Below are 13,878 nucleotides of genomic sequence, written 5' to 3' on the forward strand. Positions count from 1 at the left end.
GGTGAACCCACTCATATTTCCTTACTTGCAACAAGCCTGAATTTTTATATATATAAAGCATTCACCTCTCTTATTTGAACTTTATAAAATACATTATTTTCTTACCGTGGTTACCACTAATTTACTTGGTCCATATATTATTGATGAGATCTTCAATCAACCAACCAAATTATTGATTTTTTGGGTTGCCACGGTATATTGTTTATTGACTTGGTTGGATTTGCCAAGAACTTTCGACTTAGCTTCCTGGAAGAAACGAACAATGATAAAATCAACCCTGAAGAAACTAGGAAGCAAAGTCGAGAGGAATCAGCCGTATGACAATTCGAGGAAGGGGAGGTGGGGGGAATAAAGGCAAATGAGAAGAGAATTTTTGAACTTCGTTCTCCTCCTTCCACGATTCCTATAATTAGAAGTTTATAATCCCCAGTGGATCGTGGACATGCTTTTAGTCTAGAGTTAAGCTCAGAAGCATAACGAGATGGACCCCAGGTTTCTTGAAGCAATTGCAGGAAATGATGCCTTGGCTTTAACCAGTTTGGTTCGGGAGAATGAAGGCATTCTTGAACAAAGAACTACCAACTCGCTGAACACAGCTTTACACCTTGCTTTAAGGTTTGGAAGCAACAATTTGGTGATGGAAATCATTAAGTTACAACCAAATTTGGTGGCAACGGAGAACAGGAAGCTAGAAACTCCCCTGCATGAAGCTTGTCGTGCGGGAAATGCTGAGGCAGTGATGCTGCTGTTAGAGAGCAACCCCTGGATAGCATGCAATTTGAACTGTGAAAATCAAAGTCCATTATTCATTGCTTGCAGCAATGGGCGTCTCAATGTGATAAAGCTGCTTTTGAATCAACCTTGGTTGCAAGGACTAGAAGATGATGCTGATCTAACTTGTGCTCATGAAGCTGCATCAAAAGGGCACATTGGTATGCGATCAATTTTTCTTTGCCAAGAGTGTCATTGTAAAACAAATTGAATGCTAATTATCACAAATTTACATCAACTGACTAGCATGTTTTGGTATTTTTCGTTTGTTCATGACATCAAATTATGTATACTAACATATATTCCGGATCCAACCATCAGAAATAATGAGGGAGATACTAAAAATCTTTCCAGACATGGGGCGAAAGGTTGACAGAAATGGACGTTCACCACTGCACTATGCTTGCAGTAAAGGGCACTTGGATATAACCAAAATGCTTCTAAAGCATGATCTGGACCTTGCTTTTCAGTTCGATAACAATGGTTATACACCATTGCACTTGGCAGCTATGAACGATGATGTTGGAATTCTTAGAGCATTTGTGTCTATGGTTATACACATCTGTTCACTGTCTCACAGAAGATGGAGAAACTGTGTTTCATCTTGCTGTAAAGTTCAATCAATGTAATGCCTTTGTATTCTTGGCAGTGGTTTTCAGTGAGACCAATCCCTTCAACCGACCAGACTCGCATGGGAACACAATCTTGCATGTAGCTCTCTCCCAAGGACACTATCACGTATGTATTATCTCTTTCCCTTTATGTCTGTGAGTTTAGAGATACGTATATGTATTGTGGAGTAATGAATAATGATTCAGTGACAGAAACTAACGAATTAAAAACGGTAAATGATGGAAAAGAAAAGGCCATATGCAAGTAGAAAGAAAAGCTCTTTGCTACACATTTTGCACGATATAATGGGATTAAATTGGGAATTTCATTATGCAAGTTCATTTCTTAAGTTATTGTTTTCATTTTTCTTTTCCAATGAGTTCATTACAGCTGGCAGACTACATCATGAACATAGCAAGAGTGGATGTTAATTATCGAAACTATAGAGGACATACAGTGCTTGACATCCTCAACCAAGCTGGATACACTTCAGAAATCCAGCTTTTGAAAGAGAGGATCAAAAGAGCAGGTGATAGGACTGGTATTGCATTTCCTGAAATCCAGAGCCCCAGAGAAGCACTTGAACAACAATTTGAATTGCTTCTGGAGACTGGAAGTCAACATGAATATGCTCATGATAACAGGGTGCCAGAGCTTTCGCCTAGATCCGTCATGGCTACGAATTCAAGGGTGAACTTGCTGCCACGTCAAGCTCACGAGAAGCCTGAAATCGAGAATGCTGATTCATCACAGTGTGAATCCTCACAGAGAACCAAAAGAAGTCCTCAAATCAGCATGCGTCAACGCAGACGCCATAGCAGAAGAAACAGGCAAGACATGATTGAATTTTATAAATATGGCCAGCATAAACAACATAATGCATATAAAGAAGCACTGCAAAATGCAAGGAACACAATCACGATAGTGGCCGTTTTGATTGCCACAGTTACTTTTAGTGCTGGCATTAGTCCTCCTGGTGGTGTATACCAAGAAGGTCTACTAAAGGGAAAATCAATGGTGGGCAGAACAATCGCTTTTAAGGTCTTCGTGATAAGTAACAACATTGCGCTTTTCACATCTTTATCAATCGTTATCTTTCTGGTTAGCATCATCCCGTTTCAAAGAAAACCTCTTATGAGGTTCCTAATTATTGCTCATAAAGTCATGTGGTTGGCAGTGTCGTTCATGACTAAAGCTTTTGTAGCAGCGACATGCATCATTGTGCCACATGGTCATGGTAATGGTTGGCTTCGTGAGGCTTCTGCAGCTATTGGTGCTGGAAGTGTAGTACTTGCTTTTATCTGTCTAGGAGTTATGTTGGCTAGACACATGGTGAGGAAGGTGAAGTGGAGGAAAGAGAAGGGAGAGAGGAAAGAGACAAACAATGAAAGCAAAAGTCACTCTCACTCTAGTAATTCTGATCAGGAGAGTGCCAAATATCTAGGATATCATGCATATTGAACATTCGGTAATCAAATGAATGGCTATTTGTTCTGTGCCATGGAAACAGATTTTCCTTTAGAAGTTGGATTGCATTTACGTGGTGTGGTCATCGATTCCAATGTAAGCTTTCGCATAAGGGAACAAAATCATACCAATGCAAGGAAATCCCATATGCTTCCCTGTCTCAAATCAGAAAACCATGAAACCACAGATTCTTTTATCTAATTGATTAAGATGAGTTACAAGTCATATATGTGTTGCCATGGCAGTTTTCTATGGATCCAGTTATGCTCCTACTGAAGCTGTATCCAGAGAAGGTATAAACTGCCAGGGTATTAAGAAATTAGTTGGGAGTGGCCCCATCTCCTATTGCATTTTTGTTAATGTAACTGCTCTCAAGATTTTAATCCATGTTCTTGCATAATTTTACCTTTTGTTGAGAAGATCATCTAGCTACGGCTAACAATTTGACAGATAGAGCAAATCCAACTAAATGACACCAAAAACTGTAAGTTCGTGAGGATTTTGGGGAATGAAGTATAAGTGTTTGAATTTGCGCAAGATATTCTAGCATCCCAAATGCTGATGATATATCATATATACAAGAGCTCGACCGTAAGGGAGAAATCCATTCATCCAAACTGTAAATCGTAAAACAGTTGGATCAACTGTTTAACTGAATGTTTGAATCCGTGGGTAGATTTCCACATAGATGAAGCTATTCTTTAAACCTAAAATTTTAGCCAATAACGAAAAAGAAATTCTGCTACAATGATCTAACTATGCTTTTCCTTTAAGCACAAACTCTACAATAAGGAATTTAAAATTTCAATGCTTCGAGCAGGTATGGATATAAATTATTCACTAATTAAGAGGCTGGGAATGGTAGCGCCTGCTTAACATTTTCATAGCTATTAAGATTTCTCATCCCTAAATATGAAGGATTCACAGAGAAATATGCATAGGAAAGCTTAGCAAATGGTTCCAACACAGACAGTCTTTGTCATTGTCATGGACTGTCATTTTCATCACTGGGTTGGTCTGAGTCCCTCCCTTGTTCCTTAAGGACCTACAAATAGCCAGATTCCTAGAATAAGAGTCTTGATATCCTAATGTTGCAAAATTGACTGAAACTCCCACAACATGGCATTCATTGCAAATCAGATTTTTCCTTTTCTGTTTTTGGCTGTAAAAGTGAACCCTCAATAAATCAATATGAAGAAGACCTTTTAAATAATGACTTCAAATACTAATGTAACCACCATTAGCAATAGCTTCATCAGAATAATCCAACATACAATATTAATTAAATGTATAATTAAACAATAAGAAAGAAGTCCAACAGTTGGAATCTGTCCCTGAAGAAAGAAAAAAAGACTAAAACAAAGCAAAGGAATAGGTTCTGGTGCACATCATACCAAAGTTACGACTGTGACAGTAAGAGCCACAAAGACTGAACTAAGTGTCACTGTAACCACTAATCCTGAACTAGGATGTGGTCCTGGTGCTATGTCAACCCCAGAAGGTGGAGATTCAGCTCTTTGGTGCAAACCCATCACCCGGATGAGCAATTTCTGACCCTTCTTGCAGTGATCGACGGCGCCGCTGAGGAAGTAGAAGAGTCCAGGCCTATCAAGATTGATAACAGTCTTTCCATCGTTAAAGGAAGAGATGGGTTTGTTTGTGTTGCAATGAAAGTAATCCCATTTCTCCACCACCAGGACTGAGTCATTCTGATACTCAAAAGCTGCATCAAGAAATGATAAATATATAAGAACCTGTAAGTTTAAAAGTATCCTGACCTAAAGCAAACAGCAGTGAGCATTATATCAATAAATTCTTGAAAAAATTTATAAAGATAAGAATGTTAAATAATAATACTAGTTATAAAAAATGGAGGGTGTAACTAAGCAAAAGGTAAGAATTAAACTCACAAAGGGAGTCTCCAACATGAAACCTTTTGCTCCTAGCCCACTGGCTGTACACCGCAGTGTTGTTAGCGCTAGGCTGCTGCCAACCTATATGATCGCCCACTTTGAACCCTTCGGAAGCTTCAACTGAGCCAATATTCATGGCAGCTAAAATAAGAAAACAAGTGCAAACTAAACCCCGGAAAGGTTCCATACTTGAGTTGTTCATTTTTGTATTACGAGGTTCAGACTTCATACTTGAGGAAGAATTAATACTAAAAAGAAATAGAAGTTAGTTGGAGTTTAAATTATGAGCATGGCGGGTTGGGTTGGAGAACGTGTGACAGGCGTTGCGGACAGTTATGCAGAAACGTGCATGCTTGCGGTTTTTTGTGGGTTCAAATATCTCGTGTTGTTGACAGGGCCTACTGCTCAATCGCACTTCGACTTTGGAAATATTTGTTACCTATATATACTGTAATAATAATAAAAATAATAAAACTAAAAATTCCTTGAGGAGTTGGCTAATTATGTATTATTTACTCCAATCCCACATTTAGTTGGAAAGCAAAATTGAAACGTCTCCTAAACAGTAGTAGTTACATAATACTATAAGAATCTTTTCCTTTTTTTTTTTATATATATTTTCGTGCTAGCAGCAGCTGTCCCCGATGCCCTAAACGTCTCTGCCCATAGGCTACCGAGCATATCACAAATAAGATTAGGCTCTTTGTTTATGAACTGCTCCCTGCAACTTCTACTTTCTGATTCATCATCATTTCTTGGAACTGAGCTCGCTTGGCAAGCCTAACATCAAGTATACTGGGTGGCATTGGCTTAAGTGAGCCATGCAATTCAACAAGACCAAAGAATTCTTGCTTTGTCAAACTCTTTTTCTGGACAAGTTCATCAACCACTGCATCCATGAGCTTTCGGTTCTGCTGTAAGATCTGATACAAATAAATAAATAAATAAACAATGGATGGTGTGAATCGGATATTAGAAGCAGTTTCTGGTAAGTGCTATTTTTACAAGCAATGAAATACCTCTTTTGCGCGTTCATAACACATGTTCACAATCCGTAATGCCTCCAAATCTATTTCCTGATATTCAACAGTTTGGTCATACATTAGATAACAAGTATAGAGAACTTTAGAGAAGCAGTTTCCAAAATTTCCAATGGCATGTGCCATTTCATGCACTTCAAACTCAGCTTCAAATGCAGCCACCAGAGACTTTAACATTATTTTTCTTAACCTTATGCTTCTCAAAATTTATTTGACTAAAGAGATGCATTTGATGAAATTTATGAAGTAAAAAGATGAATCCATTGAAGTATATTTAAAGATGAATCCACCAAAAATAACTCTTTTAAAGAAACAAGCAAAAAGCAAGAGGAATGTATATTTAGCTGTACACCAAAAATATCCTTTTTAAGAAACAAGTAGAGAGGGATAAGGATGTATCCATACATTAATTCGATCTGCAACCCAGAAGTTAGACAACCCATGATGTTTCTCCGAGAGGCCACCAAGAACAAACGTCCTGGCTGCAGACCTAGCATTGTCTGCCGTTTCAGCCCATATCGTACTCAACTGAAATAATTAAGGATTTTTCAAGTGGATCAAGTTAATCTACAGAATCTGGAATGAAAGATGATTTTATACTCTCAATCTAGCTCCTACTAGAAACATAGATCTACAGCAAGCTTATTGATAAAATTTTTTAGAAAGGAAAAGAAACAATATGCTAGAAAATTTGATATTGCCAAACCAAGCTACAAACTAGAATATTGGACATGCAATGCAACCCGGTCAATATAGCATATGCATCCTTGAATCACACTTAAAAATAGAATTCAATTTTCTAAAGATCAGAAATTACTATTTTCCTTGATCTCCTTTATCTTAAATCATAAAGCTTTATGGTTTAGTCACCAAAAAATGATAGTTGGTCTAAGGGTCAACACAAGGGTCAACATATTACAGCACTCCATTAGCAGTCATGAACAAGTGAACATATGCAACACCAATATGGACTATAATAAAGCATTTAATGACCATATGAACAAACCTTGACTTGTTGTAGAGACAAATCAAAAAAAGCCCATAACTTTTACCAGTACACCAAAGATCCAATCTAAACAGTTCTGAGTAAAACTAAAAAACAATAGTCCAATCTCATAACCATTAGCTTACTCCAAAAACCACAAACTTTGAAAAACTCCCCTTTTTTTCTCCCCAAAATGACCTTCATACAGCGTTGATCAGAAAATCCAAAAACTGCAGGTGGCTATTAATCACATTGTAATATAAGAAGGTTAAACAATTAGCATTGCCATTTTAAGCAGTTGGTTACTCATTGTTAGATTTGCAATTTTTGAAGCTTCTGCTCACTTTTTAAGAATGCACCATTGAAACTCAATAATGAGGGACTTGTTTTCCATATCATAATGACTATCTTTTGCACAATATCATCTTCCAGGCATGCAAAAAGACATTAATGTACGTGTATGTGAAACAGACTTCTCACCTGACCCTCACCATACCATAGTTCATCTGCTGCACGGGGTGCTAATTGAACAGTTATGTGATCGAGAAGGGACTGCCGACTGCATGACATTATGAAATATAAGTGAACTGTCGAAAATTAAACAAAGGAGATAATTTTCCAGTGTAATATTTACAGGAAACAAGAGTGGCAAGAAAACCCTGCAATAGGCAATTGAAAGGATAGTCCCCTAATTAGTTGATCATAAGAATATGTTATACAGAGGATGGTCCAAAATTAGTTGATAAAAATATTATCTTTCACCATGTTTGACATTCTTGGCAGTTGATAGTCCTTACATTGATGCTTATAAGCATGAAGAAATGTTGCATACCTTAGCATTCCTTCCTTAAATTTGATATGATCCATTTTCATACGAACATAACCCAATTCCCTACCTGCTCTAGGAGCAATTGTAACCTGCTCAAAAGTAACAAAGTATTAATATACTTCCAGGCGTTGCATACAAGTACAAATGCATTCATTTCTTAAGGCAGCAAGCTTATCAGGGAAACTTGATAGCAGAACAACTGTAAAACCCAAAAGGTTCAGTTTTACATCAATACCCTCTATGAATCAAAATCCCAAGAAAAGGCACCAAAATTGACAGATTCTCGATGGATTCTTCTAGGATGCCTTTTTTGTAGCGGGCTTGTAATGCAGAGTTATGCAATGATTTCACATGCATAAAAAAATCCATTAAAGACAATCTATATTTATAATCTTGAGATGCTTTACAAGCTTTAGCTACCTGTTCCCAACTCACCAGCAGAGGCTCTTTTATGCCTAGACATGATGCTTTAGTACGTGACTTTAAGAGTCATAATCCAGAATGGTATGACATAATTTTGAGACCATCTCTCTGATTTTCAAAAAGTTTCTCACTACTTGTCAAATGATCTGAGGTTTACAGTTATGCAATGATACTGCATATTGAAGATTCTAGTTTTCTGATCAAGGTATATTAATGACTGAAAATCCAGAGAATCTAAAAATAATCAAATATATACTTGAATCAGTCATTAACATGCACATGTGGAAGGAGATATTCCAATCATTTTCTCAATCTGCCACTACATACAGTAAAACACCATTACATAAGAAACCAGATCTTGATATACATTTTATGTCAATATCAAAACAATGCATTGAAAGAGGCGCAAGCAACACAGATTATAGCAGTGCGTATGAGTCAAAATATATGCAAGAAATGAAAAAAGGCAAGTAAAGATCATACAAATTCAATGTTTCTGAGATCAGGAAAGTTCACAGCTACAACAGCCATTGCCGCTTCATTAATAGCTACTTGTTTCCATGTCTCGGGGCCTCTCTCCTTTCTATCTAGCATACCCCTTTCTTCTATTTGTGCCGCTTGGAGAAAATCATCGGTCGTAATCTGCAGAAGTGCAACTGCAGAAGGTCAGAGCATTGCTAAGAGCAATTAGGTTAAGGGCATTTATACCTACTAAATAGCACTATCAAACCCAATGTTACATTTTCAGATGATACACGAAGCGCTATCTCCAATTTCATTAATCTCATATACTTTGAAATCCTCTTCGTTTTATTAAACTTAATTTGTTCAAGTTCCAACTTCTCTGTTTCTAATAACTATTTCTTGTCAGCAATAGCCCCTTCATGATTTCCAGTGAACTGAGATGGTGTCAATAAATGAATAAGATAGTTAACTACTCAAGTAGCTACTACCTCAGTCCTTCCATCACGGATCATATTAATAGCAGCAACCTCAACTATGTTAGCCAGCTCGGCACCAACCATTCCATCGGTCATACTGGCAACAGCCATGTAGTCCACATCCTCAGCCATTGGCTTCTTTCGTGCATGAACCTACAACAAAGAAATGAATTGTATAGAAAAATAAAAAGCTAGCAACTAACCATAAGAATTTAATTGGAATATTGCATACTGAGAACCATTGTAATGTCATAAAAGCAAAGTTATACATTTGCAAGTAGTAAGATACCTGCAGAATTTCCATGCGACCTATAAGTCCAGGTTTAGGGATAAAGATTTTTCGATCAAACCGTCCAGGTCTCACAAGTGCAGGATCTAGAATGTCTGGTCTATTTGTGGAAGCAATAGTGATGACATTCCCTCTTCCTTCAAAACCATCCAAGCATACAAGAAGCTGTAGCACCACAATATTGAAAAAAAATTTTTAACACATTAAAATAGGAACAGGAACAAGTTCATATTAAAAAAAACAAACAAAAAAATAATTTAAAACATATATATGCAAAATGGACCCAACTCACAACAAACCTGATTCAGGGTAGCATCACGTTCTTGTCCACCAGAACCTTTGATCAAACCACGCTCCCTTCCAACAGCATCCAACTCATCAATAAATACAACTGATGGGGCCTAGAAAAAGAAGCATAAAGTGATAGCATGTTGCACTAGAGGTCAAGAAAGTAATAAGGAAGCAGAAAACAGAAAAGTGAACCAAAGCTGATGTGTTAATTCATTATCATGCAACAATGTTTAAAGCACTAACAAGATGAGACACATAAATTACCCAGATAAAAGGAACTCAATTTAGACATGGAGAAGGAAAAGAGGACACAAAGCAACTAAAGACAACACTTACATTTTCCCTGGCTTCCTGATAAAGTGCTCGGACACGGGATGCACCAACTCCAACATATATTTCCACAAATTGAGAGGCAGAGATGGAGAAGAAGTTTACACCTGCTTCACCAGCCACGGCTTTTGCTAGTAAAGTTTTCCCCACCCCAGGGGGGCCACAAAGAAGTATCCCACCTAATTAAAAATCCAATACAAACTAAAAAAAGTCAAGTGCAAAGTGCTAACAAAGCAAATAACTACTAGAATAAAGCAAACTAAGCAAGGTATACCAACAAATTGATAAAAGATGGCATGGGTTCTAAGCATAAAGAAATAAAATTGTAATTGCTATTGCCATTATGTTTTCCTAGGCATATACAGCCAAAAAAAAGTATCCAAAACTGGATAAGAAGGAAAAAGTAAGGAAAAAAAATTGGAAGGCATTAGGAACATTTTATGAATCCATATTCTCCTAAAATGAGTGACCAGCTTACAAGGATATGTTACCGGTAACAAAATAACTTTATAAGTCTGGAGCAGTTCCTGAATTTCCTCTTGTTAGCATGCATATGTAATTATATCCAAATAACAAAAAGCGTAAATTTTTTATCTAATATCGGATTAGAGGCAGAAAGCAGGAAAATGCAACCTGACTTTTGCATGAATGACTAACTGCAATATAAAATGAGAAGACCAGCCAAATTTTGTGAATCAACAATCTATGTGTGAAATGCAGGGATCAGGGATGAGAACGAGCACTTATATGGGAAATAAAACAAGAAAAGATAGAAGTAGGAGAAAGTTTCACTCTGTGACCAAAAAAGGGGAAAAAAAAGGCATAAGTACATCTTGCAAAAATGAATACAACAAGTCTAATAAAACAGAAAAGATTCATCAGATATCCAAGTCATTGCATTCAATAACCCCTTCAAGAATAGCACAATAAAAAGAACTTATAGAGCTGTATAAACTTATCATTCTGATAAGATAAGATATGCTAGAATGCTGTGGTCCTTTGAACTTTTCATTCTTATGCTCATTTAAAGTTTCCTGAACATATAGTTGGAGGATTTGCTGCAGTTTTAGTCAGCCACTGCTAAGTATGGCACCTGCTTAAGCATGTTTCATCTTGAACATGCCACTTCAAGCATCAAGAGGACTTCAAACTGGAATAAGAGAATACATATTACCGCAAGTTTTTTGTCAAATTCATTTGATTTTAGAGTTTGGTAGCAATCCCAATGGTAGAAGAAAAACAAAGGAAAAAGGAAAAATATGATTCATCCAATAATAAGATCTTTTATCCAGGCTTCCAACTTGTCATGGAAAAGACTAACCATAAACAAGACATATAGCAACATGCTTCCTTGTATGCATTGAGTACAACTTCATTGCACAATTTCAAACCAAAAGAAGAATATAAAAAAAAAAATTGTTCAGGTTTAGAAATTTTGACCTGGTATTCGCACTCCTCTTCTCCGGTACATCTCCCCATGTGTGAAAAACTTCACAATCTCCTCAAGCTCAAGCCTGATTTTGCCAAGTCCAGCAACATCCGAGAACTTCACATCCACACCTCTCTCCAAATACTGTGGCAATCTCTTATTATGTGCCCTTCGAACACGTGCACCTGATTTCATGAACTGCATAGCCATCTTCAAATATGGATTCTGTTCACCTCCCACTTGCTCAGCCTCATCGTCCTCACCCTCAATTCCTTCCATTTCCCTCTCCAACTCCCTCATCTTTCTTCTCTCCTCAGCCTCTGCCTTCTCAATCTTCAACCTGTCCTCATAATCCTTCTTCTGTCTTCTGTAACTAAGCACCACTGTCCTATAAAATATCACAAAAAACACCAATCCAAGAGCAGTTGCCACATTTGAATCCTGTGCTAAACTTGCCCACACATTTGCCATACTCTGATAATTCCTCCTAGCATCACGCAATGACTCCTCATACTTCCTCTTCCTAATCTCTTGCTTCTTTCTCCTCACCTCCTCCTTCTTCTGCACCTTTATTGCCTTTTCAATCATCTCTCTCTCTTCCCTCATCCTTGCCAACTCCTCCTTTCTTTGCCTCTTAAACTCCTCTCTCGCTCTCCTTATCTCCGCAGCCCTTTTAGACTCCTTCTTTGGCTTAAACCATGACAACATAGAGGCAGGCACCCTCCCCAAAAATCCCAAATATGGGGCAGGCACCTCAGGCCTCTTAATTGGAGGTGTATACGCATTAACACACAAAGATTCAATCTTTAACTCGTCCCATGAATCCCAAAACTTCCTATCACTATCTATTGAAGGCAAAACAGTTCTTAACACTCTAGAATCCTCTAAAACTACTAAAACTGGCTCCGCTCTTTGCTTCAAACTCACACTAGGCGGCTTAATTAAATGTTTAAGCTTTCCCTCAAGCTTTAAACTCAAAATTTCAGTATACGGAATCCTGCTTTTTACAATAGGAAGATCTTTTGACCATTGTTTTAGCTGCTCTGGGGTTAGTGCTTCTTGGGTTTTTTTCTGAGTTTTCTTTCTATCAGATACTTTAACTGCTGCAAGAGAGCTTTTTTGTGGAAATGAAGTGGAGATTATAGTAAGAGTAATAGGTAAAGCAAGAAAATTGAATTGGGTTTTCTTGGTTTTATCATCATCATCAGAATTATTACTCTTAAAGCTATAAATTTGACAAGAAATTGAAGGGTAAGTGGTGGAGAAAAATGGGTTTTGGGATTTGAGTTTTAAAGATGGGAGTTCTGGGTACAATGAAGAACCAAAAGAGAAATGGCAAGCCATGAAAAAAAAGAGGTGAAGAAAATTTTAAATGACAAGAACAAAAAAAAAAAAGACTTTCAGTTTCTAAAAGATTGAAAGAGAGAGACTTACATTGTGAAATGAAACTGAGAGAGTGAATTTAAGGTTACTGAGCTTTCGATTTAGTCGACAATGAAGCCTAAGACAAAGCATCTTCTTCTTCTTTCTGTTTAAACCCCTGCAGCTAAAAATGTGCTGGTCCAATTTCGAGGGGAAAGGAAGCCAGGTAATCTAACGTTTAAGCTAAACGACTCCGGTTCATAGTTTCAAAAAACGCTGCGTTTAAACGTTTTTGGTTACACGTTGAAAGAAAATTTTTGTGCTACCTAGCACCTATCCTATCCGTACGATAGATTAAATTGTCCATGTTGCACTTTTGTATAATTATGTTCGTTTTGAATGGCAGTATGGCACAGCGGTGTTGCATCAGGTAGTAAGCTCTTTTGCAGCAGAAGTTCGAATTTTTTTATTTTTTATTTTGAAAAATTATATTTAAATCCACTCTGTAAATAACAAAATATTATATTTATTATTAAATCAAATATTCAAATATTATATGAGAAAATTTTTAACTTGTCTATGTACAGCGAACCCTTTGAGGAGAAACGAAAAAATGCAATAAAGCAAGTGAAACAGGTTCAAACTATGATCATACCTTTTATCCTATTCGTGGTAGACTTCCTTTTATCGAGTCCTAGCAGTCTAAGGAAAAAGTAAATAGAATCTTGCAAACATCAAATGAAAATGAGATAAATCCACATATACAAAAATAATAATTAATTATAACAATAGTGCATATTATTATTATTTCACATAAATTATTAAAAATTCCATTCAACTATTACTTCTATTTTATTAATTATTTTTTACTATTTACCTTTGGTTTCTTTGGAAATTATTGGCATAAAATAAAAATAAATGATATAGAAAGCAAAATGACAGTAATTGTCATTGCTGGCCTATGTGCATGTTTAGCTTAGTTTTTTTTTAACTTATCTATATCTTAAAAGTAAAAATCAAGCTAAACATGATTTTTTGATAAACTCTTAAAAAATATAATTTTTTTTAAGAACGAAATTTTAAAAAAAAACTTTAGAAAAAAGCTTTAAAGATGAGTTTTTTTTTCTCTTCTTTTAAAAATATAAAAAAAAATTATTTTTATTTCAAAAATATCTTAATTTGTTAAAAATAATTAT

General features: G+C 36.5%; 2 protein-coding genes and 1 pseudogene across 2 annotated transcripts; 1 reads left to right on the plus strand and 2 right to left on the minus strand.

Moving 5' to 3' along the window:
- LOC18595994 lies at positions 374–3,220 on the plus strand (annotated as a pseudogene).
- LOC18595995 (mavicyanin) lies at positions 4,061–5,148 on the minus strand. Its single transcript, XM_007024204.2, has 2 exons — positions 4,761–5,148; positions 4,061–4,573 (listed from the first exon to the last, which is right to left on the minus strand). Exons 1-2 carry the CDS (start codon positions 4,990–4,992, stop codon positions 4,239–4,241), a joined length of 567 nt encoding a protein of 188 aa, XP_007024266.2. The 5' UTR covers positions 4,993–5,148; the 3' UTR covers positions 4,061–4,238.
- On the minus strand, positions 5,235–12,887 carry LOC18595996 (probable inactive ATP-dependent zinc metalloprotease FTSHI 2, chloroplastic). The gene is made up of 11 exons (XM_018123644.1): positions 11,332–12,887; positions 9,898–10,070; positions 9,570–9,671; positions 9,271–9,435; positions 8,994–9,134; positions 8,524–8,682; positions 7,621–7,706; positions 7,269–7,347; positions 6,209–6,331; positions 5,783–5,839; positions 5,235–5,686 (listed from the first exon to the last, which is right to left on the minus strand). The coding sequence occupies exons 1-11, from the start codon at positions 12,662–12,664 to the stop codon at positions 5,471–5,473; spliced, it is 2,634 nt and encodes an 877-aa protein (XP_017979133.1). The 5' UTR covers positions 12,665–12,887; the 3' UTR covers positions 5,235–5,470.

The sequence above is a fragment of the Theobroma cacao genome, chromosome 6 (genome assembly GCF_000208745.1).
Source record: "Theobroma cacao cultivar B97-61/B2 chromosome 6, Criollo_cocoa_genome_V2, whole genome shotgun sequence".
Lineage (NCBI taxonomy): Eukaryota > Viridiplantae > Streptophyta > Magnoliopsida > Malvales > Malvaceae > Theobroma > Theobroma cacao.